The sequence below is a fragment of the Meleagris gallopavo genome, chromosome 2 (genome assembly GCF_905368555.1).
Source record: "Meleagris gallopavo chromosome 2, MGAL_WU_HG_1.1, whole genome shotgun sequence".
Lineage (NCBI taxonomy): Eukaryota > Metazoa > Chordata > Aves > Galliformes > Phasianidae > Meleagris > Meleagris gallopavo.
The window spans coordinates 89,154,260-89,178,765 of NC_139405.1; the positions used below are offsets into that span (position 1 = coordinate 89,154,260).

Genomic DNA, 24,506 nt, shown 5'->3' on the forward strand with positions numbered 1-24,506 from the left:
CAGAGGAGGACCACAAAGATGGTCAGAGGTCTAGAGCTTCTCTCTTGCAAAGACAGTCTGAGGGAGTTGGGCTTGTTTAGACTGAAGAAGAGAAGGCTCCAGGGAGACCACATCATTGTGACCTTCCAATATGTAAAGGGAGATTATAAACAGGAGGGAATTCAACTTTTTACACAGGTAGTTAGTGGTAGAACAAGGTGGGATGGTTTTAAACCGAAGGAGGAAACATTTAGATTAGATACCTGGGAAGTTTTTTCACAGAGAAGGTGGTGAGGTACGGGAACAGGTTGCCCAGAGAACAACCTGTTGTGTATGCCCCACTTCTGGAAGTAAGTGTTCAAGGCCAGATTAGATGGGACCCTGTGCAACCTGATCTAGTACTTGGTCTAGAGGCTGGCAGCCCTGACTGCAATAGGGGGGGTTGGATCCTCATGATCCTTGAGATGCCTTCCGATTCAAGCTATTCTGTGATTCCCTTAGGCAAACATCTGTTTGCATGAAGATTGCTTAGAGTATTGGTTCAGTAAGCACAAGACATGAAGTAGTAAGGGTCTAAATTTGGCATTCTTCTTGGCACTGCTTTGAACTACATGTTATAAATTCAATTATTTCCACATACTTCCTCAAAATCAAATGCAAAAATAGCTATATATGCACACATACATGCAAAAAATATATGTATTTATAAATCCATATGTAATATGGATCTCATATTTGACACATCTTTTACCAAAGAAGTGTATATTATGTATAAGTATATATAAAATGAAATAGTTCATTTTTTCTGTCTTCCAGTGTTCTTTGCAATTTCCAAACAGTGTAAAGTCACTATAGACTTGCATGCCACCTTTCCTTACAAAGGAACAGTTCAGCTATCTGAGGTTTGGCAGTGGGCTAACTTTCAGCACTCTGCTTTCTGTTAAGAAAGGAGAAGATAAATCTTTACTTTAAGGCAGAAAGTGATTTCTAACTTATATCTAGAAACCTGAGCCAGTTTACAGTAGATTTCCTCCTTCACCTTGCATAAAGAAAGGCCAAACATAAAGGAAAAATACTCCAAGACTGTGGCTTTTTCCTTTCTTTACTCCTTTCTTCTTTTCTTCCAGCTTTTCATGCATTCCTCACAGAATCACAGAATGGCCCAGGCTGGAAGGGACTCAAGGATCATGAATCTCCAAGCCCCCTGCCATATGCAAGGTCACTAACCTCCCCATTCAATACTATACCAGGCTGCTCAGGGCCCCATCCAACCTGGCCTTGAACAGAGCCAGGGATGGGGCATCCACAACCTCTCTGGGCAGCCTGTTCCAGCACCTCACCACTCTCTCTGTAAAGAACTTCCCCTTGACATCCAACCTAAATCTTCCCTCCCTCAACTTAAAACCATTTCCCCTTGTCCTGCTATTATCCACCCTTTTATTCCTCACAGTCTCCTTCTCCTTCTTCTTTTTCCTTCCTGTTTTTCTTTGCTTTTATTGAAGAGAGGAAGTACAGAATAATTCACTGGCTTCAGCCTCTTCAAAAGTGAAAAGCTTTAATCATGTGTATCAAGGCCTCTGAAATTCAAATCCAAGATTCTTAGATATTTGATATGTAAATATGAAACATGCATCATTCCCTGAGTATGTTTAAAATAATGTATTTATTTTAAGGTATATCTTTCTTGTGTATCTTCATAGTGTATTTTCAGAATGATTCTTTACACATATAATGGATAAACTATACTCATGTTCACACAAAATTGTAAACCCACACTTCCAAAAATGAATATCATAATGTCCTATGAACCTTAAGACTCTTTTTAAAATTTGCAGGAAAAATAAAGAAAGAGACAATTTTAAACAATCACCTCTTCTCTAAAAATATCTGTTGCTTTATGATTATACATTAATGTCTTTTTATTTAAATTATTTATGCCAAACTCTCAATAAGGTCTGAATAATGATTATGTGAAAACCTGGATTCAATACAGTATATTTTATCCTTAGACTGAAAAATGAGGCATAAATAATAAAATTTCCTTAAAAATTGTACATTCATATCAGTATTATACCTTAACTGAGAGTTTTATAAGGTGGACCATTTTTAATTACTTTGAATATTTGTTTGAACAATGTATCGTTATTCTTTTTTATTTCTTTGGATGTTTTTGTTTCTGTGATGAAATGTACACTGCAGACATGGAATAGTCTTTATTTAGAACTCAACCTGAGCCAACAGGCTGAAACACATCATTCTTCCTCTACTCTACTCTTTTCTTTACTGTGTAGTAGTGACTAAAATTCTGCTCCTAAAAGTGTCTCTAAGTTCATGCTACAGGTGGCCGTGAAAAGGATTCTCCCAGTATTTACCTAAAAAAGAAGGGAGCTGTTTGGTGCTGACTAATATCAATAATTGTTGATATGTTTGTTTGTTTGTTTTGTTTTGTTTTATATCTAGTGGAAATACTATTTGAATGCTTTTGATTTATTGCCAGACTACTTTATCTCAGCAGATTATTCTGTTTTTTTTCTAGTGCTTATTTCAACAGAATAATTTTATGGAATTTTTATGGACTCCAGCTGGGCTGAATTACAGATCAGTCTAATGTGAGGACCAAGGGATAATTAGATGCTAGATAAAAGCCCTTAAGTGCACGTTAACCTAATGAAGTTCTGGGAATAGCATCTTTGGTAGGATTTTTAGGTGTTTGTCCTGTAGGTGAAATCCACCAGAAATGTCTTTTTCCTAGGTATCCATAGCAAGTTTGTTATCATAGAGGCTAAATATTTCTGAAAATTGCCTATATTTTCTTGAAATGGATAATTCAGGTTTTTTTTGTTTGTGTGTCTGTTTTCTTTAGCTGAATGTGGAGCAACTGTCTCTGGAAATGAAGGAACATTGTTGTCTCCAAATTTTCCATCTAACTATGACAACAACCATGAATGTATCTATAAAATTGAAACAGAGGCTGGAAAAGGGATCCATCTTAGAGCAAGGAGCTTTCAGCTGCATGAGGGAGACATTGTTAAGGTAAAAAGATAATTATCTCACTTTCTGGTGTGCTCAACATTCACATTATATGAATGACTCAACTTTCAATACTAACCATTTTGTTCTTCATTTTTTTTGTTTGTTTGTTTCTTTTCCCACTAAATTTAAATTCTATCTGAATATAGGGAATATTAAATGTTCAATTGTATTTCTGGAAATATTATTTACACAGGATATAAATGTGAATAGAAAACCTAAAATGCATATTTAAATTTTGAAAGCTAAACTGAGCTAAAGTATGTTATTTTCAATGTGTGGTGATATTTGTAAATGTATTTCTGGGATTGCTTTGAAGAAAAATGGTTTTTAATAGGAGGTAGAGTATTTTTATTATTTGTCTTGCACATAATAGGCAATTTTGGAAAAATTATTTAATTTGCTCATTTGGATAGAAGGAAGCCAGCCAATGTATGTTATTGTAATTGTTCTAGGTACATGTATTTCTCTAGGTGTCCTTTCCTAAGCAGGGAGTTGGACTAGATGGCCTGATTCTACAGTACTGTAATACGTACTAAAACTGTAATTACAGGGGGTGGCTTACTTTCTTTTACTCTTACTTTGTAGATAATGTTTGAAATGCATCCTAAATAACTGCAAATTTTGAAAATGTACTTTTCTACCATTTATTAATAATCTTTTTAATTTAAATAATGGCTGCCATATTCTTTTATGTAATGAAAATCATAATATTCATCTGGAATGTTGAACATATACTAAAATAACTTTTTCAAGTTTATGTCTCTAATTTTTCCGATTTAATTGATCTCAAATTACTGAATGCTTTCAATTCAGTCAGTAACAACTGGGGATATCAGGATATCACAGCACCTCATTTAGCATGTTATTTCTAACCTGATCTTACTATTTTCATTTTTACTTTCCACAAATATTTTAAGATAACTTTATGATAAAGCAAATATTTGTTGCCATGCTTTTATCTAATATTCCATCTCCTTATGTAAATGCATGACAATTTTAATTAATGCATTTCCTGCATTGTCCCTTTAAGTACTGTCTTTACTAATACAGATACATATATATTTTTTTTGTATACTTGTTCTTTTTAGCATGTACAGACTGGATTAAACTATGAAATCTTTAAAAATCTCAAACAGTATTCAAATATTATAGTTGAAAGAACAGTGCTTTCTCCATCTTTACTCACAAGTCACTGATAATAAAGGCCTCTGTGCTTGCATGGCTGTGCTGAATGTAGTGCTGCAGGATCTTTTCTTATGGCTTTTCTTTTAGACTGAAGAGAACTGAATAGGTAGGCAAAGAATGTAATCTGTGTTGTTCTTTGCTCCCATATTCCTTGATTTGGAACTGTAGATCTCATGAAGCTCTCAATAGATGCAGAAGACACAGAAGAGCTTACTTAATTGACCACTGAGCAGCCTGTATACTGTACTTAAGTTTCTCAGAAGCTTTACATGTACCTAGTTTATAAATAATTTAGTAGACTGCCTGAACAACAACAAAATCTTAGAAAACCCTAAGCTAACAATAAACTAACTCAGTTATCCTTCAGAACTTTTCCTAAGTAATGACAAGAATACTTAGAGTTCTTCTCTGGGAATATAAGAAAGAAAGTTTAATAGTGAGAAAGCTGTTGTGGGCAATCTGTCATATACTTTTTTCTTTCATAAATGTGTAAGCACATTACTTCTGAGGAAGCAAAGCAAGTAAAGGCAAAATTGTTGCTATGTCTGAACTGCAAAGCCTGTTTCATATTTCTGAGGCAACTGTCATAGCACAACTGCTATCCACACAAATAAACTCTCTCACCATAGCCTCCTTATAACCTGCATTTTTAGAAATAATGTCTATTCTCTACCCAATTCCATATCAGGATATGGAACATAACTCTATAGAAGTCAGCCCTTGATCTATGAAAGCACTAGTATCTTAACTAGATATTACCTGGAAGACTTCCAACTGGAGCAGGCCAATATCTTGACTGAAAATGTGGTGAAGATTAAACTGAGCATACAGTTGACTGTTAATATTTGAGATTTTGTCCTTTTTTTTTTTTTTTTTTTTTTTTTTAATTTATATTGGTGACAGCCTGGCTGGGGTATCTTAGAGTTCAGATTTTATATACATTTCTATGCAGCTTCTTATTTATTCTATGACATAAGAATAAGAAATAATTATCCTATCAAAGATATCTTTCTAGGCTGAAATGTTCTTTGTAGTCTTTCAGTGCATCATGAGATTATATTCACTGTTTAATTGTCACTAAGGAGAGATGCTTTGTGGTGATTTAAAATCTGCCAGCTGAAAGCAGAGAATAATCTAGCAGCCTAGCATAGGATGCCAGCAAGAAGAATTTTGTTTTCCAGATCAATACCAGTTATCTTACAGAACTAAGAGTTACCTTACTAAGTTGACTGAAATGTCCACCTGCCTCAGTATTCTTTCTCTAGTAAAGATAAAGGGAGATATTCTTTAGGTAAAGTAAACTATCCTGGCTGCTTGTCTGTGCTCCATTCCCTTATGTTCCCCTGTTATCCATAGCTGTTGCGTAAAGCAAGATTACATTTTGCTGTCTATTCCTTCATCATCTATTATGGACGTGTCATTGAATTCAGGTAGCCATTTAAATCCCTTGATATTGTGTACTCTTTTGCAACAAAAAACTCTGAAATTTCTCTTAGTACTGTGTAAAAAAGTGTGTGCATCTCCTCCGAGATGTGGTCTTCCTGGAGTGCATCCAAAGGAGGACCACAAAAATGTTCCTAGGTATGGAACATCTCCCCTACAAGAACAGGCTGAGAGAGCTATGGCTGTTCAGCCTTGAGAAGAGAAGGCTCTGAGGAGACTGGATAGCACCCTTTCGTATCTATAAGAAAGAAGATGGGAGACTCTTTAGCAGTTTTGATAGGTGTCATGGTTTTATGTTTTTATGGTTTTCATTATTCCTCATCATAACATCACGTAGTGCACTCGGAGTTCAAGTGCTAATACTCCAATTCCAGGTACCTATCCCTATGCATTACAGAAGTCATGGGATCTGGCCCTTCCAGGTGGGGCGGTCTCTTAGTGCCTTGCAGTGGGTGCTTTCCTAGCCATTCCAAGGTTTTCTGGTTTGACTCAGTTTCAAGAACTCTCTCTCCCCTATCTTATTTGATTTATTAGTCTCAATTTCAATCAGATTGTATTATATTGTATTATCTTGCATTCCGATGTCATAGTTAGTCAAATATGTTTTCCTCCACAGATTGTTGCCGCTGTATTTTTCTTCCTTCCTTGAGCCCATCTCCCATCTCCCTATCCCTTTTCCTTTTCCCTTCTTATTTTGTGGGGCCGGGGGGCTCAGGGGCCTACTGCCCCCCCTGTCAAGGGCATAGATTGATTTAGTTAAGTCCATGACAGTAGGACAAGGGGAAATGATTTCAGAGCAACAGAGGGCAGATTGGACAAACAGAAGTAGTTTTTTACAATAAGAGTGGTCAAAGTGGTCAAGTGGTCAAAGCAAAATTTTAAAAGCATTTTTGTTTGGGATGCCATAAAGTTCAGGAAAATATCAAAGTTTAATTGTAAATATTTTTACTATCACAATGTGAAACTACAGTTTAAGAAAATCCAGTCAGCTTTTAGTTCTCCTTTAGGTGTTTTTACATTCTGTTAGCAGATGCACATACATTAGTACCCTTACTGTGAGATTTCTCTTCACAAATAACAGTAGCACGATCCTCTTTCTTGCGTGTTTTCACTCTAGCAGCTGCAAGCACTTCTCTCTCAGTTCTTCGCAAATGCTTAGGAGAAACAAAGCTTCCCTAAATGTCCTGGACGCATTTATCTTAGTGCACTAAACAATGCTATGATCATTCTCTACTGTCCCCAAGGCCAAGTTCCACAGTCTGAATATATCCATAAAATTAAACTCTTATGAAACAAGGTGGCTCACTTAAACTTCCTCTTGGAAATAGTCCCTGCATCTCTTCTCTACTCTCAGAAGAGATTTGTGAGGAAGTCAGTAGGTCTGCATTAACTGCTTGCTAGGGATGTCTTAACCATAAATATTGTGTGGACAATCACGTTGTGGCTGTATTCTTTACTTGCTTTTAAAATGTAACAGTAGCTTGAATTGCATGTGTTTAACTGGGTTTGCTGTTGGCACAAGTACGAATTCTAAAAGTCACCTGAATATTGAGGTTAAGTAGTACAGAGGGAATAAAAAATAATTTGCAAAGTATTTCTGACATCAGTAAGATTGCACGCATGAGAAAGGGGTAAAGATGAGTGATTTCAAGGAGAATATACTGCAAAGTTAATGCCTGTCAGTCATGGGTAAAGATTTCTATAAATGTAACAAAGTTTGAACTTGGTTAAGGGGGATAAACATCAGAGCTCAAGTAAAGAAAGAGAAACAATTTTAAAGTTTATAATTAAACAATATTTAGATCAGCTGATTATTTTAAAGCTTACTCTCTCTTACTCGCTGATGCCTGAGCTTCCTGTTCTCTCTGTTTTAGCAATCTCTTGAGGTGCTTAATTCTTTAAACTGATTTCTTAATGGTAGAATCTCTGTCTCACTGCAAATTTTTTAGAGGCAACTGTAACACCAGAATATAATTCCATGTTTTTCAGCTCTTTGGCCAAATATCTTCCTTTTTGCTTCATGACAGAGGAAAAAAGAGTTTGGTAATTGGAGTATGTCAATTATATTTGAAATCGGTTATCCTACATGAGTAAGGCATATGCACTAGAGTAACAATGTAAAAGTGTGTTAACATGTTCCTGGTTCCAGAGACAATCACGCATGTCAGATCTCCTTCAAACACCAGAGCACAGGGATTGCACACAAGATGCCTGCTGGAAGTATCCTTGGCTCGTACTAGTTGCCAAACCATGACCAAGAATTGTTTGGGAGAATGTTGGCTGGCTTGGAGTAAATCTTTTCCTGGGGCAATTCAAATAAATTATTATGCAATTAATTATTTGTGTGGATGGTTGAGGTTTGATCCTTGTATTTTTTAACCACCAGTCTCTCTTACTAGACTAGAGATGTACATAATGTCTACAGTGTTAACAGCAGCCACTATCATCTGACTCCTTACATCTCATTTTTATTTCATAAAATGGCATTTTCATTTGTATCTTGATTAATCTTGACAGAGATTATGATTTAACTTACTGAACGTCAAATAGCAAGAGTATCTGCAAAGTCAGTAGCATGAAATATCATTAGAGCAGGAAGTCAAAGGACAATCATAGTTATTAACTTATTTTTCTTTTAAAGATGAATAAAAGTACAGTTTATGTTAGCACTATTTCTTTTAGAGTGTACTTACTATTAATGTCAATTAAAAGTCCATCTTTTCATTCAAACTAATAAATTAATTTCTGAAACCAAGTAAAATATATCTGTGTTTTCTGAATATATAATGAGAATGGCATTCAAAAATCTTGGAGTGAATGTTTTGGGCTTTTTTTTATATAGTAGATTTCCAACTCTGATAAAGCATAATCAGGCAGTGAAAGAGTTCTATAATTCTGGCCCTGGACAACAGTAGAAGTTTGGAGGCATTATTTTGATCTTACTAGCACAGCTATGGATGGCAATGGCTTATCTATGTGACCTAGTATAAGACAATTTTTGCTTTAGTTATAAAGACAACATGTTGTTCTATGACTGAATAGTGCAATGAATTATTGTACAGAATCTTCTTTAAGGGAAAGTTCTTATTTATATATATTTATGAAACAAAAAAATTGATTTTATCTTAAAAGATCTTTGTGTGTATTATTTTTGATTATTGTTAATAGCAGCACGTATTATGAATGTGTTACTTTGAAAACATTCACTTATTGATGATACGATGGTATTTTCCTGGGAAAATAGCTCTGCTTCTGACTATTGGTAATCGTCTGTAAATGTTGCTGCAATGGTCCATCCTCTCAAAAGATGCGTTTCTAGATTTTGTTCATACATGGAACTGGACATTCAAATAGGAAAGTGTTTTCACTTTCAGATGCAGGAATTTAGGTTGTTAAATCAGTTACCACCTCCTTCTGGCTGGAATCAGGATAAATCCTTGTTAATAGCACAAGGTCTGAGAATGAAGAGATGAAGACCTAGAGCTTGAGATATTTGTTGCAGCTTTTGCATCAGATTTATCCAATTTCTTACAGAAGTTGGCATTGAGGGTGAATTGTCCTTCTCTTCAGATTACAAACCAGAGAATCACGTTCATTACTTTTTCTTTCTCTTCAGATTACAAACCGGAGAATCACGTTCATTACTTTTGTAAAAATGTCCACATGATGAATTTTGAAAGTGTGAAACACCCTTTATATTTGCCTATTTTTTTATGAAAAAATATAGGTGATTTTTATTTTTTTTATAATTCAAGAAGAATTTATATTTTAAAATCTTTTTTTTTTTTTTGACAAAAACAAAAAGCAACCAAAACAAAACAACAAAACAAACAAACAAACAAAAACAACAGAGGACTACTTGGGACATACTGATATATGTGATATATTGGCTTAAATACCTCATTTCTGCTTTTTGGTATCAGAGGAGAAAGAACAGAAATTATACTTCTGTTAAACTTTGTAAATGATCAGGAAAAATATCTGAAGTTATGAAACCTTGGAACATCTTAAAGGGTGACAGAGTACTTCCTACTTTACTGAATGTTATAACCAAGAAATATAATTTTTAGAGTGGTATGTACCTCCACAGGAAGTTTGCGATGCATAGCTAACTTTGAAGTTAGCATATATATAACTGTATAAAGTTTTTCAGATATGCAGATTCACATATTCCAATGTCTAGTTTCATTGTATTATTCTGTTTCTTCAAGGTGTATGATGGAAAAGACAGTTCTTCTCGTTCTCTGGGAGCCTTCACCAAGAATGAAATGATGGGAGTTATTCTTAACAGCACTTCTAACCACCTGTGGATAGAATTTAATACCAATGGATCTGATACTGACCAAGGATTTCAGCTCACTTATACAAGTAAGTAGCTAACAAAGGTGGTCTGATTGACACATATATTTGTACATTTGCATAGTGCACTTACTCCACAGTTTGAATGTAATTAATAACTAGCTTGTTTCCAATACATACAAACATAAACATTGCTGAGACTCCACTTAATCTCTAAGTACCCTTTACCTTCAATTTATTGTCTTTTGCATCAGCTTTCATAAGCTGCTTGTGAATCCTTCAGAATAAATTATCTTACTTCAAATTGGCTTGTACTGTTAAGAGGAGCTATGACACAGAAATGGAATCATAGCTCTTTACATAAAACCTGGTGACTTCCCTTTGGATTAGAGTCAGTAGTACAAGCAGAAATAATTCAGTTTCCCTTCTATTTTTCTGCTCTGCCTGGTAAATCTTATCATGCTAGTCTTGCCTATTTATTTATTTATTTTCGTCAGAACTGAGAAGGAAGAGGTTACTTCAGCTATGGAATGTCTCAAACTGATGATTCTCTTGAAAAGCATAAACAGTATTTTACAGAGTCTTTGAACGGTGATGCTAACAAAATTCTATACCCAAAGAAGATCATTTTCCTATTTCTTCATAAGATTTTTCTTTTTTTTTTAATTTTCTTTTTTTTTTTTTAACCAAATACCTCATTTATATCATATGTGCTCATTTTGCAGAAATTCATATTGCAATATTTACCTATAATGAGATTTATTCTTATTTGCTCTAATATGAGAGGGTCTCATTTGTAAATACAGGGTAGTTTCTTAATTTTCATGTGTATTTTCAGGAAGTCAGATTCAAGACAATACATTTGTGAGATAGCGAATATCTAACTGGGTGATTATATTGACTGTAAAGACAATTTAATGTTATTTCCTAGCACTGTAGTGCGGGGTGTTACATGATTTATATACTAATACAAGCATAAGATTTAATATTTTGAGATGCTTTAAAAATATGCTGCAGTGCTGACTCCCATTCTTCGGGAAATCCAGTCCACTCATTACTTTGAAGATTACTATACAAGAAATCATATTCATTATTAGATGGGATTTTGTTTTTTTTTTTTTTTACTCTTTTGTTGAAGCTCCAATGCAGTTACTAAACAAATGCATTCATGTTTGGTAAATACATCAAGTTCAAAATGATAATTATCTCTTTGGATTAATCAAGTTGTAGTTCACAGCTGGAAGTACAGCTTCTCTGAGAGATTATTCTGCAGCTTATTCAGTCACTTATCAGATTGAAATGTGCCAGATACTTTAAAATTACTCAAAGAAAGATAAAAGATAAAGGGCTATTCTAATATGGTCTCACTGAAGGATATAAGAAATATATATTCCGGGGTCAATTAAAATGAATAATTAATATTGTTTATAAAGAACTAAAAAGAGTGTTAAAAAAGTGATGGTGTAATAAATCTAGCATTAGATCAGTTCTGATTATTGCCTGGTTGCTCAGTTCTGACTGCCTGCAAAAGCATATCAATTGCCTATAATTTTTTTTTTTTTTGTCTTTGTAATGCTTTTCCTCCTATTAATGCTATCTAAAGTCAGATTAGTGTAGCCATGAAGTTTGAATTTTGAAACAACTGCAACATGTTATTAAAAAGACTTATAGAAAGTTACTTGTGCAGAACTACTACAGTAATCTTTTAAATATTTTTAACCTGGTGAATTCTGTGAATGATACTAAGTTTACAAATAGGAAGTAGAAAAAGGTAATGATCCATAAGAACTAAAGTGAGCTTAAAGAAACTTTCATTTCTGTTTCCAGAGCATCAGTACTGAAATAATAAAACCATTCTATAAACTCAGAATCTGAGTAGTTTGTGTGAATTGTATAAATTAGAGTATAAGATCTTAAGAGGAAAATTATGAAAGATTCAAGTTCTAATGGAATGCGCAGTGTTGGAGATTGCTTCAGGCTAAAAACAATAGAGAATGGAAACTAGAAATTATAGTTTGTTTGTTTTAATCCATAATGACAAGATAGTTTCAAGGAAATGAATTTATAGTGGACAGAGAAACTTTTTTGCTGTAATGGATAATGAAGCAATCTGTAATCTTTCTCAAGTATTTTAAGAGCTGTGAAATACCCTGTTTGTCTGAGGACTAAAGTTATAGTAAGTGTATTTAAGGAAATTTCAATTCTTTGAATATGAGCAGTCATTTTAGTCTTAGAAAGGAAGCTGAAGTTGTACTATTTTATTATTATTATTATTATTATTATTATTATTATTATTATTATTATTTCTTAGTCCTTTTAAGCAGAGCTTGCAGAGTTCTTTACCTCATTCTTTGTGTGAAGGACTGGAGGAACTAAAAAGGAATTTTAAGATGGTTTTAGATCTCTTAAAGTGAGCATTAATAGAAATCTGTATGAAAAAAAAAAGTAGAAGTTTATACATGTTTTAACCACAGCATTCTATTGTGACTGCAAGTAATTTGAATGAAAAAAATTCCAGTTCTTCTTTCAAAAGTCCATATAGATATATTGGGAGATTTTTCACATATTCTGGTATAAAAATCACTGTTTTGTGCTGTTAGGTAGAAGTATTTACATTAAATTGACATATAAGTTAAAGTGGCATCTTACTGATGCCTCACAGTGATGAATGGTAAAAACAAAACAGCTGTCCAGTAGAAATACCAGGCTGCAACTTTAAATAAGGAATGATGCAGTGCAGTCTCTGTATAACAAGCAAGACAGTCTCCCCGCAGTGTTTAACTACTCCAGTGTCACAGCTATCATAAGAGGAATTTTAACACTGTGTTCACTCATCATGTGGAGAGCTTAACATAAAGAAGCTTTTGTCAGACATGCTTCCTTACTACTGCTGTTCAATCCTCATTTAGTGAACATAGTCTTGTCTTTTCTTGGTTAGTGGGGAAAACAAATACAGCTCTTCCACACTTTATCATACATACTGTACAGGTGTACTCTGAGCTCTTTATACTGCTGACTACTCTGTGCTCTGTATGGAGTTTTACAGTTCACAGAATACTCAGCACTATACTTCTGCAGTGATCACTCTTAGCTCCTGTGAAGATAACTTGTAGAGTAATTTCACTTGCATCACATACAGTTGTACACAATTTCTGTTGATCAGTTGATGTGTTGTTGGTTATCATTTAAAGACATTTCTGTCTTATGTACATGTCCAGCATTCCTAGCAAATAATTAAAACAGTAAGACAACCTTTGTATCTCAAAAGGAAGACTGCAGCAAAGACAGTTCTAACTCCTGTTCAAATCCTTGCCCATCATTGCTTTCTTTTTTCAGTAAAACACTTTTTTTTTTTCCTGTTTTCCCAAAGAGTTGAAGAGAAAAGGCCGTTTCTCTTCCTAGCATTGGCTAGAGCTCTTAAAATTAATTAATTTAATTGTGCCAGAAGATGTTTATTTCTATGATACTATTCATCCAATCTATTCAGGAGTACCTCTGAGCTGTGATATGTAAGAAACATTACCCCTGTGTAGAACTGCTCTTTTGACTTTCTGCAGTCTTGGAGGGTTTTACCAAGTTCTGTGTGTTGGCAGTAGCCTTTCTGAGATCATAGGAAGTTATCCAAATGTCTACTTTCTAAGGAGCAACTTATCTATCTCTCTATGGCAATTTAATGGTTCCCCAGTCCTGTGCAGGATATAAAAGAAGCGGAATATCTCCTAAATAAGCCTTGGAGTTCACTGTACTGAGTCAGTGGAAGGATCCTGGAATACATACAGATATGATCTTTAGCAACATGCCTAGCTGCATTGGACCACTCAGCAGTACGTTTTACCTCATGGCAGACTCCTGCATATTAAAAAAATGTGCAGAATTAGTTCCAGACTTTAATATAAAAGTCTGAAAACCAGTCAGAGATTTATCATATAATCTGTACTTAGATTTTAACTTTCTAAAGGCCTTTCACTTCTCTGTTTCAGAAAATGTGGTATGGATTAAAAATGAAGTGTTATGTTAGTTCCTGAACACTTGTATTTTGTTTGTATCCTCCTTTTTCTTATTTTGTGAAATTAGATGTTTCCCTGCAATTCTGTTCTAAGATAGAAACAACGGCTGGAAAACAAAAATCAGTATGGATTCCTCTTCGCAAAATAGCATTCTCAGTATACACTCAGATCTTAACTAAATGTTACTGTCCATCAGTTTTGGATTCACGACCATTTCTCTCACTAAATGCAGAACTCTGGGAGAATGTCATTTCTATCAAAGAGTGTGCAAGATTCAGGCTCGTAAACTCTGTTCAACTCCACAGGATTTGCATTCTATCTTGTTTCCCTAAGGGAAAACAGGTTAAGAATTGTGCCTATTTGTTGTTTGTTGTTGATGTTTTGTTTTTTTTTGTGTGTGTGTTTGTTGTTGTTTTTTTTTTTTTTTGTAATGATTTTTAGTGCCTTTTTTGCATTTATTATACTACATCTAACAAGTATACTTTGTATTTTTACAATACTTTTTCATTTCATCCCAAGACAGTCTTTGCAGATTAAGAAGTGAAATTTAAAGGATTATGTATTAATATGTTATTTATCATAAGGATATCTGATACTTTCCTTATTAGTAAAAGACCTAATGTGGGGAATGAACCACAACAACAAACTGAAAGGAAAATCAGTGGCCTAATTCAGAACTCCATAATGAGTTATAACAGAAACTGTTTAGTAAAATACAGACCACAAAAAAGAAATCATTTGTAGAGTCAGGCTGGGCACATGACAGTAATAAAGGAAAAATCCACTAATCTGTCAATAGTTGAGAAAGATGAGTTTGGAACTACTATTTATAAAAAAGAGTTTTATAACTTCAAAAACTGAATGTCAGTTCAGAACATCTTTACATCTTGTTGCTACTATGCAGAAAAAAAAAAAAAACACAATAGAAGAAATATATAAATATTTCTTCTGTATAATCTTATGTAGATGCCCAAAGTAAAACTGTTTGTGCTAAGAAGGACAGAGGAAACTGTTCCTTTCTCATGTTAGTAGCTCAAAATGGGGACTGCTTGTCAAAAACAAGTAGAGTATTAGTTATTCATGGGCAGCAGAGGAGAAGCTAAAGCTGTGTTATCTTGACACTAAAATTAATAAATCAATCATTACGTTTGCTTCCTAAATTTCCACTATGATCTGCTGGTATTGCTGTAGAGGTTAGATAAAGAAGTAAAGTTCTCACTCTGTACCAAGTAAAGAATTGATACTACTTCCTATTCTCTGAATTAAAAAAAAAGAAAAAGAAAAGAAAAAAATATTGCAAAAATAGAAGTGATATAAAATAATTTCTTACTGATCTCTTTTGGGATTGTGCAAATAATAAGATTTCTTCAGTGGAAAAATGTCATAATCAATAGCATGAATAATTCTTGGTGTCTCAGTTTCTGCTTTCTCCAAATTACGTGTAATTTATCTTTGGTTGCTCTGGATTTATGTAATATACCTGAATCATGAGAGAATAATTTGAATCAAGACTAGAAAGCAATTAACTGGCATTATATTTTATTTGATATTTTATATTTATGTATTCTTTCTTCTTCTTTTCCTTTTCCACTTCTGTTTGCAGGTTTTGACCTCATAAAGTGTGAAGATCCCGGCATACCAAATTATGGCTACAAGACCCGAGATGAAGGACATTTCATAGACACTGTCATTTTATACAGCTGTAATCCTGGCTATACAATGCATGGCAGTAGCATTATGACTTGCTTAAGTGGAGATAGGAGAGTATGGGACAAACCTCTACCTACTTGCATAGGTAATATGATTTGTTGTAGTGAAAGATCTCTCTGGTGTTTCAGGAAAAAAATATATATATCTTTCTATACTTTGTATGATAATGACATATACTATAAATATTTTAAATTTAAGTAACGATTTACCATCGATAACCAAATATATTTTTTCTGGTTCTTTAATAGATTGCTATGTAGCTGTGACAGAAAACTTGGGCAACATTTCTGTCACTAGGCCAGTTTTCAATATTTTTTAAGTTTTTATGATGAGGCTGTGCAGAGCTGAATCAAGTCTCATTATATGTTTCATTATAACCACCACAAACGTTAAGAAAATACTGGGTGAGACAAAGAAAACATCTGAACACTGGTATTGCTATTGCCCATTAGTACCTTTGTTAGGCAGTTTTTCTCCTCCAGTTCAGGTTTCCAGTCTACAATTACCAGTGACTTTCTGAGTTCAGGTTTCCAGATGGTGTCCCCATGAGTTCTCAAGAAAGTCTTTCCTTTTGTGTGCTTTCCTTTCCAATGCTTGCCTTTTGAATCTGACACCTGGTACAGGTAAGCTACTGACTACTTCCAGCAAACTCAGCTGACTTGCAGGATCCTTCTTGTTGCTCCTCTCCAGCACTGTGTGCCACATTTTTTATTCCAGGAGCTGCTTCCTTCTGAATACGCTCACAGACCTGCAGTCTGAAAAAGTGCAAGCTTTCTTTCCTTTCAGAATTTTAGCTTACCCAGAGGATAACTGCCAGGAAACAAAACAAAACAAAACAAAACAAAACAAAACAAAAAAAAAAAAAAAAAACACCAATGAAGAGCATTTCTGCTCTTAGTAGAGATGTTATTATTCATACTTGGTTCTGGAACTGTTAATATATACGTGTTTGTGTGTGTGTGTGTGTGTCTGTATGTGTATGTGAGACAGTTCAAAATAACTTTCAAATTTGAATCAATAGACATTCCAGGCTTCTTATACATTCAAGTTCTCAAGCTTTTCAATTTATTTGAGTGGTATCCTTTTCATCAGTGTTTGCCCTTTTTAAGAGACTATTCTTAATTTGTCCTACCTTTGTCTATCTTCCCACTTAATTTAAATAAAATCATTACTTTAAGTATGTTTTCTGGAGTCTTTTCTTGTGTTCATTTTCACCAACAACTAAGAACTTGAATCATTTTCAAGTTTATTAAGCAAACAAATTCATAAGTCTACCCAGTCCCCTTCCTTAGATTGATGATTTGTTTTCTAATCATCTAAATTTGGGATGCTGAAATCTCAACCATACAACATTTCCAAACAAAACAACAACAAATTTTGTATATTGCAAGCTGACTTAGAAAAAGAAGACAGGAAGTCTTCTAGAAGGCTCTTACCTTTGCTTTTGTGGAAGATCTTTGACAACTCTTTTCCAAAATATTTTTGACCGATGTGTGTGTTCTTTTTATGCTGTGTTCTCTGCAATCCCTTATCTTTACCTTTATTTCCACTTTTCTTGATAACATTATACTTCTATGCTTCTATATTAAATTTATCATTGCTACTGTGTAATTTTTTTTTTCATTATACCTCTACTTTGTACCTTGTATTCCTAGATTTCTTTATGGCATATTGTTGCAAAGATTTTGGAATAATTTGTTCAAAAATCTTTCATTTCTTGAGTATCTAGCTTTATACCTACACTGATGGCCATTAAATACTGACTTCTCTCTGAAAGTCTTCTGAAAGTGAATCTTTCTAAAATGCCTTTCTCATCAGTTTATTAAATTCATTAAATCATTATCTTTCTTCCTACTGTTCTATGTGAAGAAAAATTCATCAAGAAGATCCCTGGAAATTCAGCTAGGCTTCTGCAGGTCATTTCAATCTATTTACTCGTTTCTTTGTTTCTTTGTTTCTTTATATTTCTTTATTTCTTTATATTTCTTTATTTCTTTATATTTCTTTATTTCTTTATATTTCTTTATTTCTTTATTTAATGAGATGTATATAAGTGGTAATTTCTTTATTCAATTTTGTTCCATGCTCTTTTCTCTCTTTCTTCCTTTATTTGACTGGCTTACTTTTCATCTTTTTGGTCAAGTTGTCATCAACTTTGAATGATCTCTCTCCTATTTAGGCAGACTTCCATGTTTGTGCAGATCTTTTTTTTTTTTTCTTTTTTCTGTATCTTAGATCACCATCATTGTCTGTACAGTCATTCCAGCCCATATGCATAGTCAACGTATTGTACACCTTTTCATCATTGATAATACACTTTAGCGTTCACTTTCATTTTCTCAAAAATAAAAATAAAAAAAATCCTATAATTCCTACTCTATGACTTTTTTTTTTGAGTGCTTGTTCAATTCTGTTAGTTTTATTTCTTTATATAATGCTGCATATTCTTTGATGTCGCGATTTTACTGTATGCTCATTACTTTTCCTGTTCAGAATCGCTGTAGAAAATTTGCTTTTCATTTGCTTCTAAGTGTTTTTGTTTGTTTGTTTGTTTGTTTTTGTTTGTTTTGTGGTGGTGGTGTTTTTTTGTGTGTGTGTGTTTTTTGTCATTGTTGTTTTGTTTTGTTTTGTTAATTTTTTTCCAGGCAAACTATAGAGTTTAAATAATTCTGATTTCACTTGTTTATCTTCCAAATAAGTTATTTGGTAAAGAAGTGTATCAATCATTTCTGTACTTGCAGATTGCTGTCATGGCAAATATTACATTCTGAGGTTACATTATTAAAATTACTTGAAACCTTACAGAATAGTTATATTTGAAAAAAAAATAAAATGTTTTAGAGTAGCTTTCTGCTGTGGTTCTCTTCAAAACAGCAGTATACCTTTTTTCCTCTGAGTTTATTTTAATGCCCTGTAACAATTTGGTTGTCAGCAGTGAGTCAGTGGCATGTATTGGACTTACTATTTGTTAGGAGTTGTTGCTGATAAATTATTTGGTCCCACTTTAATGTTTGTTTCATTGTCTGTGTCTTACACTGTGATAGACAGCTATGCTTGAGTCGTTCTCCCCTGTAGTGTTTTTTAACGCCACTAATTGTGAGGCAACTCTGTTTAGGGTAAATAAGATAGGACTTCAGGGGCATTACTTAACTGGGGAGACGCTAGTTCTTTTACTTTCAAAAGTACCTTACTGTTACAGGGTGTTCCTGTTTCATTAGGGCACAGCTTTATAGTAGGCACACAATGGCACAGTGCTCTAAACGAGCAAAGTAAGCATCATTTCATTCTGGATATTTTGCACTGCAATTGGTTTCTCCACAAATTTAAGATAGTTGTGATAATAAAAATGGTTAAAACCAGACACCTCATACTCTCTATTCATAGCTGATTTATTCTCTTACTTACTGGGAATATGGCATTTAAATTTGCGAATATCTAAGTAAAATACAAGGCAATACCTAACTGCTTTATGATGTAATTAAACCAAAAGTTTCAGAGAAGTATCTTGAAACCATTAATCTGAAAACAATTTGACATTAGAACAGGGAGAAAATGATTTTAATTACAAAATGAAACTGTGTAAAATTTGTACTTCAGCATTCAATGTTATTTAGGAAAGACAAACATATTCGGTGAGATGTTTCTGAGACCTTCAAACTTTATGCTTTCTGCTGTTTTACTGATACTAAAATTGTGATTTTGTAATCTTCATTTTGAAGTACTCTTCCTTGTAAAACATCTTAATCACAGAAGTATGATTTATTGTTTTGCAACAAAGGAGGAATAGAATCATTGTAAGAGTATTTTTAACTTGTGTACATGTCCTAGTTTATTATGTGCAGTATAATGCTACTTCAGAGATGTTTTTACCTGTTACTTTTTAGAAGACACAGAAATGTGGAACAGAAAAAAAATGGAAATGCAAAATGTTATGGTCTTCAAATAATAATAATAATGCAATTCTTATTTGTTTTTTAGCTGAATGTGGTGGTCGAATTCATGCTGCTACATCGGGGCGCATTTTGTCCCCAGGTTACCCAGCACCCTATGACAATAATCTTCATTGCACCTGGATAATCGAAGCAGATCCAGGAAAGACAATAAGGTATATGCTTAATTTCAGTATTTATTATTTATTTCAGTATTTTGTAAATTATAGTCTATGCCATACATTTTCATGCTCTTTTTCTTTCTTTTTTTTTTTTTGTTTGTTTGTTTGTTTCTTTCTTTCTTTGTTAACTCCTTTTTGCATTAATCAAATTGGTCCTTGTTATTGTGTCAGTTAAGAGAACCATTCCTCCAGGGAACCTCAATGCCTAAACTGTACTGGGGATACCTAACTCTTGACTGTGAATTTCTTTGAATAGTATGGAGTATAAATCACTGGTATGGCAGAGCTGTTATGCCTTTTTCTAACAGTAAACAAACTAAAGTGTCATCTGCAGTTTCAAAATTCTTCCCTTAAGTCATTGTAATGTCACTTTTTTTTTTAATCTTACAATCATATTTAATGCAATAATTTGTTGTGAATAGAATATTATTATTCAGAGCTTTCTTTCTTCAATAAATTACCTCAAGCAATCCTAAAGTGCCTGAGTCTCTGCCAGGAATGCTTGGACATCAGGCATCTTGGTCCTTGTTGATCTATTAGGAGTTCACATGAAATTTGATGAGGTTTTTACAATTAACAAGAGTATCAGAGAATATGAGCCCTGTAGAGCTTTTTAAACAACTCTGTGGGGTTTTCATTTCTTATTCCTGCCCTATTCCATAATATTATTATTAAGATATGTAACATTTTGAAGTATATATCATATTTTTTCCATAATCTGATGAATAGTAAGACAAGCAATTTCTCAGATGACCTTGAGAGTGAGCAAGTTTTTAACAGAAATAATGAGACTTAAAAAAAGAAACAAGACTGAGGGAATGCTTAATAGATAAGGACTTATCCATATAGACCAGGCAGCATAAAAAAAAAGGGAATAAATTAAAAAAAACTACATCAAAATGAGGGAAACACAAGTGGTGACTAATGTACAAAATAAAGGTAAATGCTAAAAACTTCATGAACATACCAAGAAAACAGGCAAAACAGTTTCATTTCCATAATAGTTTATGGAAAGATAATGGAAAGATTCAAGAACTTAGGCAGGAGGGAGGAGGTAATACAAGGTCTTCCACCTGGATCACAGCAATGCCCACTATCAGTACGAGTTAAGGGATGAAAGAATTGAGCACTGCCCTACCAAAAAGGACCTGGGGGTACTGGTGGCTGGGAAGCTGGACATGAGTCAGCGATGTGCCCTTACAGCCCAGAAAGCCAACTGTATCTTGGGCTGCATCAAAAGAAGTGTGGTCAGCAGGTCAAGGGAGGTGATCCTAGCCCTCTACTCTGCTGATGAGTTCTCACTTGGAGTACTACATCCAGATGTGGAGTCTTCAGTACAGGAGAGATGTGGACCAGCTGGAGCATGTCCAGATAAGGGCCACAAAAATGATCCAAGGGCTGGAACACCTTCCTTATGTGGACAGGCTGAGAGTGTTGGATCTGTTCAGTTCGGAGAAGGCTCTTGTGACATTTCAATATTTAAAGGAAGGCTATAAGAAAGAAGAGAACAAACTCTTTAGCAGAGTCTGTTTTGATAGGACAAGGGAAAATAGTTTCAAACTAACAAAAAGGAGATTTAAATTGGATATTAAAAAAAAAAAAAGATTTTTAGAATAAGGATAGTGGAACATAGACTGGAACAAGTTGCCCAGAGAGGTGGTGGATGCCCCATCCTGGGAGACATCCAAGGTCAGGCTGAACAGGGTCTGAGAAGCCTGATCTAGCTGTAGTGTCCCTGTTCATTGCAGAGGAGTCGACTATATGACCTTAAAAGGTCCATTTCAACTCAAATGGTTCTACTATTCTAAGTTTTCAAAGCAGTTTTTCTTTGTGAGTTCAATACATTTACAAAAAATGTTATATATATATAGCTAAATTGCTCAGAATTGAAGGAATGTGAATATCTAAAGATTCAGCTTGGTTTTGCTGTAGTAACACTAAAAACTATGAAATGTCAAGTTCTGCTTAATAAGATTTATTAGTTTTTTCACTACTAACAGGAAGTTGCTGTGAATGCAAAACTACAAAAATTTAACACAATCAATATAATACTAATTGTTGTAATTAAGAACAATTTTTGAGACTAATATAAGTAATGATATACAGCTGAGATATATTTCTTCAAAATATTGTGTTTTATTTTGTACAGAAAGTTCACAAATAGTAAGGTGTTTCATTATTCATTTTATATGGACAATAGTTTGAACTGATCTTTTAAATGAAAATAATTTGTTTTTAAACTGAAGTCAGCAAAACATTAGAAGTAAATGAGAAGTTATCTACTGGAAAGTATTTTTCTGTGTTTTTGATTTTTAATAATCCCATTTCATTAAGCCATATAATAATTCAGCCTATCACAGGCAATTTTCATATGCCATTTACATTTAAATGGCAAATTAATAATTTCCAATTAATGACAAATGCAATGAAGAGGTATCAACATATAACTGTTTAAAACAAACAAAAACTGTTTTTGATATTTATCTATTTAATTTCTTCAATGTAAAAATACACAATTAGAACTTTAAGTCAATACGAAGATTCTGATAAATACCATAGCATTCTTGAAAATCTTTCTCAATCAGCTCACTCAACAGGAAAAATTGACAAAATATTCTAGGATAACCAGGCCTTCTTCAGTTTTGAAACATAAACATCATTTCTAAACCAAGAACAATTTGGGAATGATTGCTTTGAGTGTTATGTAATTGCATTTAATGAGTAATGTCCAGGGCTTTTACTTTTTCTTTGCAGTCTGCATTTTATTGTTTTTGACACTGAAGTTGCTCATGACATCCTGAAGGTATGGGATGGGCCCATTGAGAGCAGTATATTACTTAAAGAATGGAGCGGCTCAGCTCTTCCAGAGGATATTCACAGCACTTTCAACTCCCTGACATTACAGTTTGACAGTGACTTCTTCATCAGCAAATCAGGCTTCTCCATCCAGTTTTCAAGTATGTAAATACTTTTGCATCTCAATATCAATAATTATTTACTACATTTGTACGTATTATCCTTATACACTTGACATTTTTTTCTCATTTTACAGCTTCCTCAGTCTTTGCAAAAAGACTATATTATTTTAATTCTACATCTTTATGCAGAAAGTACAACTAAGATGAATTGTATTTGTTTTTTTTGTATCTGTAAGTTTTCTTATTTGTTCGTATATATTGAAATACCATACCCAGTATTATCTAATTAGATACTCTAATTATTCTAATTAGAGTAAGACACTTTATTTAAATTCCCTGTAAGTGCTGTCATTTAGTAAAGTAAAGGAGACAAGTAAGCTTTCAGTCATTATTTCTGAATAAGAAAATATACTTCAGGAGCTTACTGGAATTTAAATGAATTTAAATGATACCTATTTACTTTCTGAATGTGTCCCAAACCATAGACACTTAAAAAAAGTCCTAACATACCTAGTTCAATGTATGCATGGTGAATTAAAAGAGAAATATCACTAAAATTTCTGATTTGTTTGCAATACAATATGCTGCTGCAATATGTAAAAATTAACTACTTAAACTATTCCATGTTGTTGTTTTTTTTTTTTATTTGTGGAAATGAATTGCGATTTTTTTTTCTTACTCATCTTAGCAAACATTTTATGTTACGTTTTGCAAAAAGGGAAAGGTATAATTTTATTTGTATATTTTGAAAGAAGGAAAATATTTAAACTTTGTGCTGACATGTTGCCAAATCAAATTCTTCGTCCTTCAGTGATATTTCTAGTAAGTATGAGACGATTTAAGGACTTAAGGGTGAAGAACCAATTTTGTCTGAGTATACTTGATAGATGTACTCATGATTTTGCTAGCAATTGCAGCATATGTCTTACTGGAATTAACTGGGATTAGTGATGGAGAACTGAATGTCTCATCTCAAGTAAAGGGAAAATGATATTAAAGTTCTGTTCACCTGCTTGGCAAGTAGAATGTTCTACTTACTTTTTGATTGTAAGGATTGAAAAGTAGGGTTTAAGGAATATATAATGTAAATGCTAAAATATTTCATCTAAAAATGGGAGCTTACTTTATTTAGTCTCCTTGAGGCCGTAAGTGGACCACTGTGGTCTTGATATGTAAAGGATTCAAGCTGATTAATCTATGAATATGTGAGGATCTTTGTGTGCTTTAGTATTTATCATCAAGTTTATCTCTGTTTATCACAAAACTGCAAAGGATGTTGAAAATTCACTGCAGCAGCAGTTTCTAACATTATGCATAGAGTAATCTTCAGTTACTTAGATTTTTTTTCTAGTGATTTCAGATAATGTAGATGTTTAATTACAAGTTCTATGACAGTAACTGCTTGAGTTTCGAGTCTCTTTGTTACTGCGTGATGGGTTTTCAGGTGATGCTTTTATTAATGAGCATATTGTATTTAAACTTATGTTACCAACCAAAAAGTTATCTTCAAATGAATAATTCCACAACCTTGGAGAACCTTCAAGAATCTGTAGTTTTTTATGCATGCAAATTCTCTACTGGATTGTGCAATTAGGATAAGTATCTATGTCAGTAGACATCCACTTACAGGATCATATGAAGGATATACATATGAGAGTATCAAGTCAAATGAGCAGCTTAAAAACAAAGCATTGAATTGCTAGTCTTTAGTTGAGAATTTGTTTCACAGTACTGCAAGTCTTCTGGTTACTTTCATTCTATATGTTCAAGAATGCTATTGTAGCATCTGCCTAGAAAACTTTTCAGTGAAAGTATAGTATG

The 24,506-nt window shown here is 33.5% G+C and overlaps 1 protein-coding gene across 1 annotated transcript in view; it reads left to right on the top strand.

The window, feature by feature from the left end:
- The window catches only part of CSMD1 (CUB and Sushi multiple domains 1), a 1,002,456-nt gene that overhangs the window by 812,909 nt on the left and 165,041 nt on the right, over positions 1–24,506 (top strand). Inside the window, exons 22-26 of the mRNA XM_085217921.1 lie at positions 2,843–3,012; positions 9,852–10,008; positions 15,550–15,741; positions 19,635–19,761; positions 22,522–22,724. Of these exons, the coding sequence (XP_085074047.1) occupies positions 2,843–3,012; positions 9,852–10,008; positions 15,550–15,741; positions 19,635–19,761; positions 22,522–22,724 (849 nt within the window). The remainder of the gene's footprint in view (positions 1–2,842; positions 3,013–9,851; positions 10,009–15,549; positions 15,742–19,634; positions 19,762–22,521; positions 22,725–24,506) is intronic.